This window comes from Pocillopora damicornis, chromosome 3, assembly GCF_964200805.1.
Source record: "Pocillopora damicornis chromosome 3, jaPocDami1.2, whole genome shotgun sequence".
Taxonomy (NCBI): Eukaryota; Metazoa; Cnidaria; class Anthozoa; order Scleractinia; family Pocilloporidae; genus Pocillopora; species Pocillopora damicornis.
Genome location: NC_142672.1, coordinates 21681494 through 21697723, shown reverse-complemented (window position 1 = coordinate 21697723; position 16230 = coordinate 21681494). Strand labels below are relative to the sequence as shown.

The 16230-nt window shown below is 39.1% G+C and overlaps 2 protein-coding genes, 1 long non-coding RNA gene and 1 pseudogene across 5 annotated transcripts; all 4 read right to left on the bottom strand.

The window, feature by feature from the left end:
* Positions 1-94: 94 nt before the first annotated feature.
* On the bottom strand, positions 95-2542 carry LOC149048823 (forkhead box protein O-like). The gene is made up of 3 exons (XM_089200877.1): positions 2409-2542; positions 1382-1699; positions 95-477 (listed from the first exon to the last, which is right to left on the bottom strand). Exons 2-3 carry the CDS (start codon positions 1499-1501, stop codon positions 232-234), a joined length of 366 nt encoding a protein of 121 aa, XP_089057003.1. The 5' UTR covers positions 1502-1699; positions 2409-2542; the 3' UTR covers positions 95-231.
* Positions 2543-4158: 1616 nt separating this feature from the next.
* LOC113671342 (uncharacterized) lies at positions 4159-16138 on the bottom strand. 2 transcript variants are annotated; one of them, XM_089200862.1, is made up of 7 exons: positions 15980-16138; positions 15744-15845; positions 15389-15514; positions 12543-13181; positions 11919-12325; positions 11331-11555; positions 4159-4426 (listed from the first exon to the last, which is right to left on the bottom strand). In XM_089200862.1, exons 1-7 carry the CDS (start codon positions 16002-16004, stop codon positions 4271-4273), a joined length of 1680 nt encoding a protein of 559 aa, XP_089056988.1. In that variant the 5' UTR covers positions 16005-16138; the 3' UTR covers positions 4159-4270. The 2 variants fall into 2 exon arrangements, with proteins under 2 accessions (XP_089056988.1, XP_089056989.1); XM_089200863.1 differs by lacking the exon at positions 11331-11555.
* Positions 4537-6497, bottom strand: LOC149048822 (uncharacterized). The gene is made up of 2 exons (XR_016184675.1): positions 5891-6497; positions 4537-5578 (listed from the first exon to the last, which is right to left on the bottom strand). It is a non-coding gene; the product is annotated as an uncharacterized LOC149048822 (long non-coding RNA).
* LOC149048821 (uncharacterized) lies at positions 6501-8291 on the bottom strand (annotated as a pseudogene). Its single transcript, XR_016184674.1, has 2 exons — positions 7228-8291; positions 6501-6899 (listed from the first exon to the last, which is right to left on the bottom strand). The product of XR_016184674.1 is annotated as an uncharacterized LOC149048821 (transcript).
* Positions 16139-16230: the final 92 nt, after the last annotated feature.

Here is a 16230-nt window from a genome sequence, read left to right as displayed (position 1 = left end):
TAAGAAAAAAGTAGGGAAATTGTTTTTACTCATGACTGTAGAGAACTAACCCTTCAAAACTTTGGTGAGGAATACAAGTGAAACTTAGAATGTCACTGTGAATGTCTTTAAGAATATGCACAAACAGTGGGTCGTCAATCTTATTATGTCAAACAGACTATCGATCGAAAAGTTCGATTCCTTGCATATGACTAGATTTATCAATTTAGTTTCCAGTGCCGCTCTTTGCGTTCACATCCTAATAAAGGGGCGAGAACACCATTCACAAACAGCCATTTGCGTTTGTGTTTGTTTGCTGTCCTTGTACTCTGGGTCAACTGCAGGTAATGACTCTAAAGAGCTAGTTCGCACAGCCGTTCGCTTACGTAGGAAGTCGTCACTCAAGGTCCACCAGCTCTTGTGTGACACGCTCCCATTTGAGACACGGGGCAGTCGCACAAAACGTTGCCTCACAGACAATGTATGACGAATTGAATTCTGAAAAGAAAAAGCATAGTGTATTATTGCACTTAAGATCCGCTATTTAGGTTTCAAGAATATTCTCCGTAACTCAGAGATACTTAGTAGATCACTTAGAAGAACGGTTTGGATAGCAACAATTTCAGGAATGTAAGCAAGGAGACCTTCTGGAGGATCACGCTTAAAATATGCACAATGAATTTAGTTCAACATTTCACAGGTAGCGAAGAAGTTAGTATCAGACACTGGGCAGCTAACCTTAGCGTCAGAAGGATGTCGCTGTTTGCTTTACAATGGATTTACACTTGTAGAAAATCACAAGAAGGCCACCAATTGGCAGAGAACGGCGATGAAGGAACTGATCAAACGGTGCCTTAAGTATGGTGAAGCACGTGCTTAAGCGAGGGAGAGGGTTTAGAGGCGAGATGTGATTGCATGGGAACAACGAGGTTGGCTTTAGTTGTATGATGACCCTCGAATAGACAGGGTCGGCCAGGGTTTTTGGGTATTCGGTATTCAGGGGCGTTTTAAATCGGGTATACGGTATATTGCAGCTTAAATATGGGTATTCAGTATATCACTTTCTTTGAATTTCAGGTATAAAGTATTCAAAGCTTCGATTATTTTTGGGTATATTTGGAGGAATTTGGGGTATTTTGGGGTATTTTGTCGATTTTTTTTCGGGTATATTGGTATTCCACTACCCCCCCTGGCCGACCCTGAATAGAGATTAGCCCTTGTGAAATTATAGAAGGAAAACTCGACCAGTGCCGAAAGATTTCACATCTCTAGTAAATCTGAGGTATAGCATGTATTGACGGGCCTGAATAAAATTTATTCCTATTTCCCCAGGCATAAATATGCTTCAATTTATGCGAAAGTTGGAATAGTTCTGTTATTCGGCAAATTGTGAGTCCTGTACCTTCCATCCGGATGAGGATATCTCCTCTCCTTTATTTTTGAAATATGGAATATTTAGTGTAATCCATCGATAAATCTCATCTAGTGTCATTTTCTTCTCTGCACAAGATGCAAGAGCCATCGTTATGAGATCTGAGTAGGAGCCTTTACCCCAGGGATTATTAGAGCCCGGCCTTCCTCCAACAGTGGCTTCCCCCTGAAGTTGATTTCGCCTTAACGGGTAGTGTGAGTAGCCATTTGACGTGTTCTTTGGGATTCTGATGACTGGTGGCTTCTTGTCACGTGAAGGGGTCGATGGACTGCTACTGGCCACCTCAACCTATGTCAGGAATTCAAAAGATAACCTAAACGACACTGATAGAATAAAGGCCCGGCCAAGCACGTGAAACAGTTCAACCCAACACTGTTGGATCGGGTTGTGAGAAGTGAAGTAGGTGGCCAAACAAGTGCAACATCGAAAAATATTGCAACCAAAAAAAAATGATCATTTTCATACTTGATCCAACGCCATTCGAAGTCTTGCAACATTTTGCAGCATATTGCTACACGGTGGCCAAACATGTGTCGCTTCAAGTTTCGCGTATCAATGTTGCAAGTTGTTACGTTAAAATGTTGCGCGTGTTTGGCTGGGCCTTAAAGAAATGACTCATTGATCCACTGAAACAAGCCACCTTAACCTGTGAGACAGAAATTTTAAGTATAACTCATATACTACTCAAAGAGAACACAGATTACTTGTCAAAAGACAGAAATTTAGGGAATAACCCATATAACACCGATAGGAAAAACAGATAATTTATCAACACACCGTAACTGGTCACTCTTACTAGGACAGAAATTTAAAGCATAGCCCACGGGACACCAATAGACAATTGAGTAAAGAGCTTACTCATCGATCCACCGCAACCAGCCAACCCAGCCCTATAGAGTTAATAAATGACTTATCGATTATTTTTTTCGTTGCAAAGTGTATTATGCTCGTTTACACTTTCACTTGTTGTATTATCACAAAGAAATCTTGGTTTTACTCCCTGTCCAAATGACTTCTTTCGGTAGTTTGAAACTTCATGCCTCGAGTTGCTTTTGCTTTCATCCTCTACACTGTTTGATGGGAAAGGACTTGAAGGATGGACATTTTCCTGTGGAAAAGTATTAGGGAGGGTTTCCTATTTTACGAGAACAAAAGAATATTGTTTTGATTGAGTTTGTTGCTCTATTATTCAATTACAAACGTTAAGAATAAATAGTTGAAAAAGAAAACGAAGAACGCAGAGATGACATAGAAACAAAAATGGCAACTGAAATGACTTCATATGTAGGCAAATAATTTCGAAAATGGCACACAACAAATTTCGTGAGTTAAAACTCGGAAAATCAGTTTTCTCTGCCCAGAGAATTCTGATTGGGTATTTCAAATTTCCACCTTAATGTCAACTGTACGCAAGGAGGTGCACTGTACTCGAAATGTATACAAAGAAATCAGGGAAATGAAAGAGAAAGTCGACACTTAATGAAGATTTAATGGGTATTTTGCAGAATTTGAAGTAAAATGTAGGTATATCAGATGTTCATTTAGTTCCGCATGTTCAATAAACGTTTTAAAAAGTCATTATCCTATTTTCTTTTGCCTATTCATAAATCTTTGACGTAAATTAAAGAAGCTGCATAGCGGAAAAGTCTCAGTTCTCCCCATTAAATTAAAGGACTGCTCCTCGATCCCTAAGCCAATTTATCATCAAAATTAGGAAAACGACTTATTTGGCTCGGTTAGTTTTGTATCCATTGCAAAATAACTTTGCAGTTATCGATATGGGTTTGACGTTTTTACTATTTACATGCCAATTTTGTTAGTTTTGAATTATTCTCTTTTGTTTCTGTTTTTTATTTTTTACGAGAGCCACATGTAGATTATCTTTTAATATTTCGTGCCATCCTAAATAAAGAAAGATTATTGTTATTAGTAGTAGTAATAGTAGTTATAGTGGCAATAGTATCAGTATCATTAGTATTATTATGAAAATTATTATTTTATGCAGTTAAAATGGTGAAACAAAACTGAATTAAAACGCATCTGTAAATCTCTTTAGACGTTTATTGCTACAACTGATGGTAGCCTCACATAATTTGCAGTCTTTAAAGGGAAACTAAATAGAAGAGAGCCACCCAGTGTAACTGTTAAGGTTACTTCCCACCTTCAGGGGCCAAAAAATCGATTTTTCTTTTCTTTGACTAAGCTGAATTCAAACATTCAACCTAACGTTTCCATAAAAAAATTTTCCGAAATCTTTAAAAGCACCCGAGTTATTTAGAAAAAACGTATCTTTCAAAAAAAAGTCAATAAATCTGGGAGGTGTCATAATCTCGGAGCTGGGCGAATCCCCTGGGAGGAATTTTCGCGGCAACCGCTCATGTTGGGGCTCGATTTTCACGTTATTTCCATATCTTGTTTGCATTGCGCACTTTACAAAATTTACACGTGGAAGCTCTTTGTTTATGGAAAAATCTTTGCTCATGGAAAAATAAAAACCCCTACTATCATCATACTTCATTTCATCATCGCTTTTTTCATCATAATCAGTATTGATTTAGTAACTCAGTTTTCCCCTCCCCCCCTTGGTAAGAAGTCTCCACTCTTGCTGTACTACGTCAGTCTTTCTTAACCCCCACTTACAAAAACGAACGCTTTTCATTCAACTAATTTCATCTTGTGTTTTTCACGTTATCATGTTCCTACCAATAGCATCTCTTTCTGTATGTATAGACCACATGCAACACACAACGTCACAATTTGCTCCGACGAAGTGCTAACGCTCGAAACTTCGGCTTAAGAAACTCTTTAGGGTGGCCAATTTACGGTATCAACTCAATTGATAAAACCAAATTATCTAAATCATTCATACATAAGAATAGTAAATTGTACTTCCTTTGCCATTTTATTTTTAGAAGCTCCACATTTTCCTTGCTGAATCGTTTGCTCCGTCTGAGCCATGTCTTCACTGCCATCTTCTTGACATGGAGAGGACTGAGGGCTCGAAGAAGCCGTTTCCTTTTGAGATTGAAATGTTTCCATTAGTTGGAAAAGTCGTGATTAAAGAGTGAATTAGGTAATATATTTGTGTCTCACCTATGTGCTAAACATGTTCTTCAAAATTGCTTTTAAGAATGGCTGCCTGTCAGGATCGAGAATTGTCCGTCAACGACCATTTTGGTGAATTGCTCATATTTTGCTCAAAGATACCCTTTGATAAACTATTTTCAAAAATCATGTTTTTAAGTTTCAGCGATTATTAAATTTTCATAAATTTGCGAAAATCTGAAAACGCGGTTTTCAGGCTTCCGGAGCTCAGGCTCCGCATGACGCACAGTCAAAAATTAACTGCAAAAACCAAGCCCCGTTTAAGGATGAAAATGGAATCAATCAACACTAAACTTCACACGATTTTAGGACAGCTATTCTCATTCAATTCTAGTGAGTGATTTTTTTTGGGCACATCGATTTTGGGATTACTTAAGCCCTTGAAAGAACATCCTCACAGACCGCGTAAAATGGCAGCGAAAAACGGGTGATATTTCACGCGAAAAAAATGTACCTGGTACCACATATTTTAGATTTTCAACAACATATTCGTGAAATATTGCTATTTTCCATTCACTGTGGAAAGTGTGATGCTCGGAATCGCATTGCTTCCCTTCGAAAATGGCAGAAGTGTTTGTGACTTGAGCGAGCAAAATGATGCAAAGTGTGTAAACAAACAACAAGGTAATTTAATCATATCGAGTTGTTCAATCTCCAAATTAAATCCGGCCTCTGCTGTGTCGGTTTGTAGCTCGAAAAATGTAAAGTGACAAGTAAATTATTCCGTAAGATATTTGAAAAGGTTCTACAAAATATTTTTTGGCTAAAAATCTGCAAGTGAAGTACATATTACATTAGCACCAACTCACATTCAAGTAATGCAAAAGATACATTCGAGAGAAGCTACTTAGTAGATTAGTACTTGATTCCATGCTGATAAATTAGATATTTTTTTTATCTTTTACTTTGAGAACTCATTTTCTGTAGGTTTAAATACATGGAAAGGCGACTTTTGACCTTCAAAGTAATTAAATGCAAGGCGACGGTTCTTGTTATCCTGGTGATTATAAATGTCACGCAACGTAACGCCATTGGAAACGTGTAGGGGGTGCTGAAACATACCTGCGTAGAAACCGCAAATGAAATAATTATGTCGTTAAATTATAGAAAGAAATCCCGCATTTCAAAATGAGCGGAAAGAAATGTAGGTTGAATACTCTCACGTCTGTCAGTTTGCATGTGTCGGCTACCAGATGAGTAAACTTCATTACCGATGTGAAGACCAGAAAAGGAAAGTGAGGGTCAATATTGGCATGATTAAAAGAAAAACAGAACAAAACGAAAGAACTTCTAATTACTCTACGAGCTTTATAAATGAGATAACTAGTAACTGACGATTAGGAACGAGTCACCGTTAATTCGTTTCTTCCTCACTTTTCTATTCTGCTGAACTAAAGAGAAAGTCAGCATCACGATGACTTTTGGCAAGTACATTTGCTGACAATCTCTTTTAGTAGAGCCAAGTACGGGGCCTTTTTACGCATGGGCTTTGATGGTATATGGTTTGCACATCGTCTGGCGTTTCTTCGATGGTATCCAGAGAAACCACTCGTACACCTTCCAAACCGCCATGGGATAGCAGAGCTTCCTTCAGGTCGCTGGCGGTGCAGACATCGTGGCCTTCATTAATAAACGCCCTAATGTGGCCTTTACAGCTCGCAGCTAGTCGATCTGCAGCCCCTTTCCCGCCTTACGGGTCGCTGAAATCAACGCGGACTATCTTCACTCCGGTGTTCGCTGAAATTTCTTGGCACTTCGTTAACGTGCGGGAGGAGTGGTAACAGCCGGCTTTATCTTGCCTGAAGTAGGCCTTGTTGATTTCAGGATACTCTTGCTTCAATGTGGCTAGAACATGTTGCATAATCGCGGTAACAGCAGAACTTCCTTGGGTACAGGACTGAATCAAATGGATAAAGGCTTGCCACTGTAGCACACCCTATATTCGTCTGTATACCACAGATATGTGCCAAGAAATACCCCGCTCACCAAACCAGTCTGTCTGTAACTCGCGATATCTCTGAGGCAAGAACTTCATGGCCCAGTCATTTACAATGAATACTGTTCCAGAATTAAGGGCATCGATGACGTCCAAACGAGCCTGCTCTTGATGGGTCGACCTCAGCAAATGGTACTTCCATGACTGGATGGCAAGCGTAGCAGAGCTAACGAGAAACAAAGCTTCGTCTTTGTCTTCTTCTGTGGTAAAAGATGCTTCATCGACCGCAGTAGATATGTCGTTCAGGGTCGAATGCAAGCTTTCACATTGGTCATAGAGCTCATCATGGTTGTGTTTGCATTGCTGCCGCAGGTCAGAATCTTCGGTGTCACTCAGAGCAAATACACTGCAATGACTTGCAACGGGAGAAGAAGAGATCACGTGAACCTGAGTGAAAATAGGAAACACAGCTTGACACAAAGCATGGATTACCATGTTACTGCAACATTAACGACAAAAAATATATGCAATATGTATGCTTCATGTTATCTAAATCGAATAACCTCAATAATCTGAGAAGATAAAATCTATTACAAAGCATAATTTATACTGATAAAAAACGAATACCAAGAGCAAAACCGACGTATATTTCCCAGTCAGGGTGGACCTGTCATTGGAACTGTGCTATACTTTCATCCATTTGCGAAATAAGATCACCCTGCTTGAAAAACATAATCCAATTTTCTTGGAACTCTTGACACTTTCGGTTGCTTACCTTGAAATCACCCTTCAGGTAGAATTTGGCCACCTTTAATGATTTCACGTATCGCACTTGCCACTCCTTTCCAAGACCAAGCTCCCCCAATTGAAGAACCAAGCCTTCTAGTTCATCGAACGCACGCGCCCCGTCTGCTGCAAAATAGTCAAGGCCTTGGAGAGACTTTCTGGTCGAGGCCTTGCACTCATTTAAAACACGCAGCACCGTCCGCTCGCTGAACGCCTCAAATCCAGTCTATTTCCAGTACTGGGTATACTGACGCACTATCCTTTGCGGTATCATGGTGCGAATAACATTGGGTACTTCAACCAGTTGTCCAGAGGAGAGCTTCAGTGTTTTTTGCCCAAATGGCAGATCTTGCACCAAATGGGGGCTTGTTATATAAGATAAGAAGTGATCCAGTTGTCTTGGGTCGACTCTTATCTTTGATGAAGGCTGGGGGGTCACTGAAGCGCCGCTTCCGTGCTGAAGACGATGCAGATTAGCTATGGTAAAACGATATCTACTTAAGCCAGGTATGAATCTCGAGATATCATTATAATTGGAAACACCACACATCATCGAAAGAATTTGCCGTCTTGTGTCCCACCCATGGGCTTTGTCATATGCCTCAGCTAAGACCTGGAGGTAGCATTTGGAAGTTTCGGAGAGTTCGTCCAGCCCGAGTGCTTCGTTCATGGCAGGATAAGAGACGACTGCTTGCCAAAGAGAACCTGCACAACTGGGTGTTAGGTCGTGGAGCACAGAAGAAAAAATCTCTGCGGTTCGTCTAGTATACCGAAGCTTAGTGCTGTCACTGGCCTTTTCCCACTCAACCCAAGGTTGAGAGACAGGTTCAATGTTTTTGGACACCAGATACTCGTTCAACTTTTCACGGGAATTTGGCTTTGAGGTGATGCTCTCTTCACTCGTTGAGGAGACGAGGCTTGCAGTATCGGGACTGAGAAACGTCTCATCATCCTTCAACCCCTGGGATGATATTTCCAGAAACATCAAGTCAGAAGATGACTCACTGCCAGCACTTGATTCCTCTCCTGGACGGTCTGTTTCCATCTCATGAACCTACGAAAAGGTTTGCTCTATAAGCATCAAATCTCTAAAACCGATTTCTTTGTATATGTTTGTAGGGAATCAGTTTCGGGTAATAAAAAATCTCAGCAGCACCAGGTACTGTTGCGGGACATCCAGAAAACAAACAAATGTGGGACAGGAATTAGCCTACCAAAGTGCGGCATAGCACCCCTCCCCTTTCCCACCCCTCAAATAAAAAAAAGTGACCGAAAAGCAGTGAGTTTACTGATCAACGAAGGAGCCTTGTCCCAGATTAACAACTGTGTTTGTCACGCTATGTTTGTGTTTGTCACGTGTTTTTTCTTCCTCGATTTTTTTTCCAATTTCTATGCTCTTCTAAAAATGACTATTTTCCTTTTAACAAACAAGATTGAGATCATCAATTCATATTTGAAGCTTATCATTGTCTGTTGTTCAGGTATCTGCACCACTCGAGGCTCTTTAGGGGTAGACACAGTACTTGCTCCAGCGCCCTCCGCCGGCGTCTGTTCATCTGCAACTTGCCTGCAGATAAACTCGTCGCATCGCCTACAAATTGCTTTTATTAAAAAAAAGCAAAGTAAATAACTCATATCAACAACTATTTCTAGGTATAAAGTAATCAATCTGTCATCAATCAATGGATTATCAGCTACTCAGACGAGAAAAAAACGTTGGCAATATAAATTGCAAAGTTTCCTCACAAATATAAAATTTGCTAGCTTGAGAAAGTTGAAACTTATAGTGCTTTTTTTTTTGTGTAAGGTATTACAAATAAACGTGAGAAAAAGCAATTTCATGAGAACATTTATCAACAGAAGCAATTCAACTTACTCGACCCAACTGAAACTAAGGTGTTGGTGTTGCAAAAAATATACATCGATTTTCGGCTATCCACACGGTTGCTTCCTTTGGCACTTGAGGACTTATGTGTCGCTAGATCCTTTGGAATTGCTCAAAGGGTTTTCCTAGTCCTCCAACGTATGCCAAAGTTTGCCCTATGGCGTGGGCAAATAGTCAGGGTAAGATGCTTTTGCTCAAATAAGAAAACACCTGTAAAAAATATAACACCAATTAAATCTGTTGCAGCACTCATTCATAAGCACAATGAAGTTACCTGAAAACACACAAAATCAATATTTACCGGCTCTGGCTAATAGCAGCTTCATTTCAGTTCTAGAACCTTCATCTGCACTCAGTCCAAGAGTCGATAGATGTCCAGTTACATCTTTCGTGCAATCCTCGAGTGTAATGCATTCCACCTGACCAGGATAATCAGGAGATCGCCCGCAAGGGGTCACCTTACCAACTAGCGTTATATAGCTACAGAGAGCCATAAAATGACAAGAAATAATAACTTCTGATGAGAGCACGTATGAAAGTTCAAGACTCGTCCGTGAAATAACTTTCCTTAGATCTGTTACGAAATTTCAACCATTTGCGCAAGAGCTTCGTGGGCAGTGATGACGTGACAGGCTTTACCACGAGAGAAAATTGTGTTTGAATTACAGCATCTTAGTCAAGATGGTGCGAGATGTTGGAAGCTCAATGAAAATACATCTGAGATTGAAGTATAATAGTGTTATCGTGTAGTTATCAGACCTTGAGTAAAGTTTTTGTTTTCAGTCTTTGGTATATTTCATGATGACAGCCCATTTAGGGTCTCATGTGGTGCGGCCAGTGTTTGTTGGGACCGGATGTCGGTTAATTATGATAAATAGGAACAATTCGCGTTAATACGCTGAACTGCTTGTAAAGAATGCTGTTCTCCTTCTGTATTCGCTGGAATTCTTGATTTATATATACATATATATCTAAAACAAACTAAAACAAAGCCCTTGCAGCTGAAATGTTTAAGAGTCATTCAACAGACTGATCAATTGTCACAATTTTCGTAATCGTAATACTTGTAATGGTGATCGATGAAATGACTGTAAGAACATTTTCGACCGTGATTTTATTTTCTCTCAGCTCTCACACAACTCTGAATGTACGACTTCACTATAACTCAATATTTTGTGGAATACAAGTCAAACATTTCCGGAATTAAAGTTTATTTTAAAACCTTTTTCCACCAGGGAAGGAATGATAAGATAAGCGTTTGTTTACACAACACACATCATTTTGCTCGCTCTGGACACAAACATTTGTGGTATTTTCGAAGGGAAGCGGTCCGATTCAAAGCATCAAAGTTTACTCAGGAAATAAATAGTATCATTATATTACGAATATCAAGTTAAAAAATTTAAAAATGAGGTACCAGGTACACTTTTATCGCGTTAAATTTAACCTATTTTTTGCTCTCATATCAAGCGCTATTTGAGGGTGTTGCTAAGAAGACTTAAAAATTCTCAGTATCAATGTGTACAGAAAAATTAATATAGTGAAAATGGATGGGAAGGCTTTTTCTTATATCGTGTGAAGTTTGGTGTTAATTGAATTCATTTTAAGCCTTCAACGGAGCTTGGTTTTTGCAGTGAATTTTGGACAATTTGATAGGCGGAAAACCGCACTTAAACCGCGTTTTCAAATTTTCGCCAATTTCTAAAAATTTAATAATCGTCGGAACTTTTAAACTTGATTTTTGAAAATAGTTTACCAAAGGATATCGTTGGGCAAAATATGAGCAATTCACCAAAATGGTCGTTGACGGACGATTCTCGATCCTAACAGGCAGCCATTCTTAAGTATCTGAGCTTATCCCGGCTCATTTGGCAGAAAGCGACAAAATTTATGGATCAAAGGTTATTACTATTCAGCGCTAGGACATTATTCTAGTAAGGAGTTCATAATGTTAATAGCTAGTGTCCTCGATAGCTCTCCACACCGTATACTTTAACAATTTTGCAACACCACCACCAAGTGTTGCGATTCTAAATTTGATCATCTTAGGTCCACACCAGCTTTTTCAGCTGCCAATTTCGACCTAAGTTAACATATAAAGTACGTGTGTATATGTGTATGTAAGAAGACATCAAACGGTAGGTGACTGGTCCTGCACCTAAACAAGCTAGAGAAAGAGATTGTTTGCCTTGTTTGATTATTCTCACCTCCACTTTCCCTTTCAGAAACTTTGGATACGTTTTCATTCTGTCACTGGTTAAGGGAAGTCCTCTGACAGGGTGGTTCAACTGCACAGGCAGCATATCATTGCAAACATTTTCAAAACGTCTCCAAGGGAGTGATGGCAGGTTCGGAAGTGCATTGGAAACCGTCATGTAGGGGTGATAATTAATCCCAGGGATAAATCGTTGCTTTCCATACCCCGTGGAAAACTAGACCATTTAAAATGAGAAATATTCAATTAACTTACTTTTATCTCTTTCTACCACAAACTTAACACTTTTCTCTCTGAATAAGTTTAATCCAAACCAACGATGAACTCAGTTTGATCACGAGAAACTAAATATCTTTATGAATATCAGTTGGCTTGTATGAATATTGACCAACAAACCAAAAATTGGTCTCTGAGCAGACCCCCATGGGTGCTGCCGTAGAGACGGTGAGGACATAAGCAGGAGAGACGCCGGCGAAGAGGATGGCCCATCTTGCAGGCACACTTGCTAACACGTCTTTCTGGTACGCTTCTCATGTTGCAGCACGTATCAGAGTTCGTCTCCCAAATAGTTCTAACTTACCGATCTAAAGTGACTTTGGCGCCTTGACATCTCAGCAGAATCCAATGTTTTGTGCACGGGTGAGTTCAATGAAATTTCTTTGCCGTTCTTCCGTGCAATTTCGGGCTCTACCATGGCTTCATCGCTACTATACAAGAAGCGTTCATAATCTTCATATGACTGGTGTTGACTTGTTCCACTAGTGAGTATGGAACATCTATTGTTTTCGCCATTAATCCATATATCTCCGAAATTGATTTCATCTTTCGTTTTCCTAACGGTAGTTACATATCGACCAGAACTAATGGTCTTTGTGTTCTTGCTTTTGTTTTTGTTATCTTCAACAGGGATTGTTTCTTCAATTTCCAGCACATTCCTCCCCAATATATCATGGTTTTTCAGACTCATTCGTAGTTCACCGAGTTCACCTAAGAAGAAAACGGGGACTTTTTATAATTGTAGATTAACCGTTTCCACTGCCAATTACCGATGAGTCTCACATCACTTTGATAAAATGTTTTTTCTTTCTCTCGATCAGGTAATACGGCATAGTTACTCTCTCCTCCCTGACAAAAGTTCATTTTTTAAAAGGGTTTTTGGTACAACAGTTGGTTTTTTTATCTTATTTATAAGCGTTAACCATACCTCTTTCTCTGTATTCAAATTTCTCAGTTTGAATTGGGTGGGCATGAGGTTCCTCTTTTGATGATCTCTTCCATGGTAAGTCATTCATTCCACAATCCTCCCTTTTTTCTGCATATTTACACCTCTCCTTCTTAAATTTAACGGCATTCTCTCGAAGGCGCCTGCACGGTATTCCTTTCCTCGAACGTTGTTTGGGTGTTCCCAGTGCACTTGGGTAACTACGATCAAACTGCGATAATGCGTTTCCCCTATCCATTATGTGTTCATGATTCTCCGGACAGCCAGCCAACTTACAATTTGTACTCTCTGACATCATCTCCGACTGCATGCGGGAAATACATCTATGCTGCCGAATTTTGACTCTGTGTTCATTTTGGCTGATACCTGGGCTATTGTTCTGCAGATCGTCTGTGTCACAACTCTCAATGAGAGTTTCATTAAAATGGCATCTGCGGGCAACCTTTGGCATCTGAACTTGACAATTTACTATCTTCACTGCATTTCCTCTGTCTGTTTTATGGTTTCTCATGTCCCATGCCATGATAACGTTTTGCCTTTTTCTACTCTCAAACTCGTCCCCAAAACTTGCTTTGCGTTTCTTTGCTGTATTTTTTGTCTTGCTATGACCAATTTGGCTCCCTGATAAGAACATTATATGATTGATAGACGTAAATAAAGAGTATCACTATTTTTCGTGAATTAAATTTCATAACGAATCAACTTATTGTTAATAATTTAGAATTGCAACGGCTGATGATCAACCCCTTTCGATGTTATCTTACAGAATCGCTTTTAAGTCGTGAACACGTTACTTTTTAAATTCAGGTTTTCTTATGCATTCAACTTAATTCATTTTTCCAAGAAAAGCTTTAATTGCGATGTTTGGAGAATTTCTTTAAGAAGGAATGGCTATCATGATCTTTTCAGCGCATTATGTCCATGAAATGCTGAGAGATACACTTCTGATGGCAAACTTTTGATTAAATTTGGTGACAACTTCATTGCTCTCCTCCTTGCAACTTCAAGCATAGACCTTTAGCTGCCGATGTGGGAGCTATGTTTTCTGTTCTTTTTCTTTTCGTTTTCAATATCTGTTTCCTCATTTGATTCTTAGAATGGAGATGGAAAATGGGTATGCTTTCATCATTTCATCATTTCACGCTTTATTCTCGGTTGAGCTTGGGGTTATTTTTATTAAAATTTTCTTGAAAGGGCTGGTGCGCACAACTGCGTATTGTATGTAAGAACACGGTACATTGTAAATTCTTCTACAGAAGAAGTTTCCTTTGGTGAACCTGTCTCACCTAAATAAACGAGTATCCTATTTACTACCAAAAGAGACGAACTACATACGATTCTGGTTTTTTGTCTCAGCTTCAGATGACGCTGACAACTGATGTGCTGGAAAGTTGGCTTAGTGTCTGCTAAATATTTCTCTTCAATTGGTACATACTTCTATCCAGGGTGAAATAAATCGCAAGTCCCGATGATGGTATTTCCTGGCTATTTTTCTTTGCAACTGGGTTCTATGTAGTGGGATGGATCAGAGTAGCCGTGGTGTATTGTTCCTTATGTTCCTTTCTTTAATGTGCCTTGGCCTATCCAAAAAGTTTTTCAGACATTCTTCTTTACTTAAATACCACGGACGGTAAGTGGCAAGGTACTGAGAAGTCCAAATAATCTGCTGTGAACTCTATAGTTGTTTCGAAGAGAGTTTTATTAATTTGCTTCGACTCTTGCCTAGGGACTTGTATTAAGATGTCAAGATGGACAGGGATGTCGGCATGTTCCTTGTCTACCACCGTAAACGAGATGATCTCGAAATTTTTCTTGTTTAGAAGGTTTTATCAATTTGCTTCGACTCTCTTTGCGGACCCTAAGTTAGGTAGTTGGGGGGACAAGGACTTCTGCATGTTCCTTTCTTCCACTGCGCATAAAAAAATAATGATCTCAATTTTTTTTTTTTTTTTGCTTTTTGAGAGGGGTTTTATCAATTTGCTCCGCCTCCCAATACGAACTCTTTTAAAATTAGATACCAAGGGGAACGAGGAAGTAGGTATGTTCTTTTTCTTCTACTGTACATAAAAATAATGATCTCGATAATTGTTTTTTTTTATTATTCTTGATCTTCTAATGCTTATGAGAAATAATTGCAAACTCTTGCTCACAGCCTTGACACCACAAATAAATTGATCGCACAGAGACATCTCAAGAAACGTTCTTGGTCTGAAAGGGACTGCCATTTATACTGAAAATCATGGAATGATTCACAATACCTCCTGAAATTCTTATATATATCTCTTTGCAGCCAAGCCATGCGCAACATAAACCAGTGAACCAATAGTACGGTAATACTGTGATTTATTACGGAAATCAATCGCAATCTTCTTGTTACGACGAAGTAATCACCGAATGAACGCGGCAAGATCAAAGAGTCTCTCGACGTAAAGGCAAGTCTAATGAGTTAGTCCAAAGTTAATTATTGTCGGTAAGGAAAGTAAAATCTAAGTTCTTAGTTCCATGACTCATTTATCTTGAATAACACAACAAAGCGCCATGCTATCAAAATCTTTTCGTTATTTTCATGTACAAGTGCTATGGAAAAGGTATTAAATAATCTAAAGTACCCGTTATTAGGTAATCGTAAAAGCGCACACATGTGGTTAACTTGATTTCTCATTAAATTAATAACGACGAAATCGTTACACAATCATTCAGAAAAAGACTTTTCACTAAGCAGTTTATATTTATTGAATTGATGCTTATCTGTATTTCAGTATCGATAAGAAGAATTGTATCCAATTATCGAAGAGTAGTTGACTCAGTGCGTGAGAAATGCTTCATACCTCTACTGTCGTTAAGCCCCTCCAATCCTTCATTTCCGTTTGTCACTTCATGTTTCAGATCGTTAACTGGCTTTTTTTCATCTTCTCCTTCGCTTGATGCCTTTCTTTCATTGATCTCACCGTCCTCTGCAAATTGAGCAACATTATGCAAATGCAATTATGAAAATTAACAAATCGGGAGTGTTGTATTAACAGCAAAAAGAAATTTTTTTAACTCCCCTGCTTTTGGATAAATTTCCTAAAATATTTTATCCACCTAACAAAGTTTTTTCCCCAGAGTGTTAAAGAAACTGGAAATGATTTTCCTATCCTCTTCAAAGTTTAAGACATGGCATAACCGCCATGGTTGTCTCACCTTCGCTTTGATGCTCGATTTCTTTATCTTCTAGTTCAAGTTTCAGCCTCTGGTTCGTGTTCTCCATTATCGCTGTCTTACTTTCGCCAGTCCGTTTGCTTCCTGTATTTAAATCACAAACATCATAATCAAAGATTTAAACTTTCATTTCGGACGTAAAATTGAGCGTTGTGCACAACGTTCAAGAAACCGTCAAAAACGGTGGAACATACCATCACAAAAACCAAACCACTTACCCTCAAATGATTTTTTTCCCATCATCGTGGTGCGATTTTTTTTTTTTGGCAAAAATATGCCTTACCGTGAAGACGAAAATTTTCCTTCGCCTTCAACGTTAGTTTTGATGGTGTTCCATCGAGAAGGCTTGCAAATTTAAACTGATCTGCTGGCAAATAGTAGTTAAAAGTAGCGGAAAAAAGTTGTTTTCCCGTCAAACAGGTTAATCAAGATTTGTACCCACCCTAATAACCAACAACATTACAGGCCT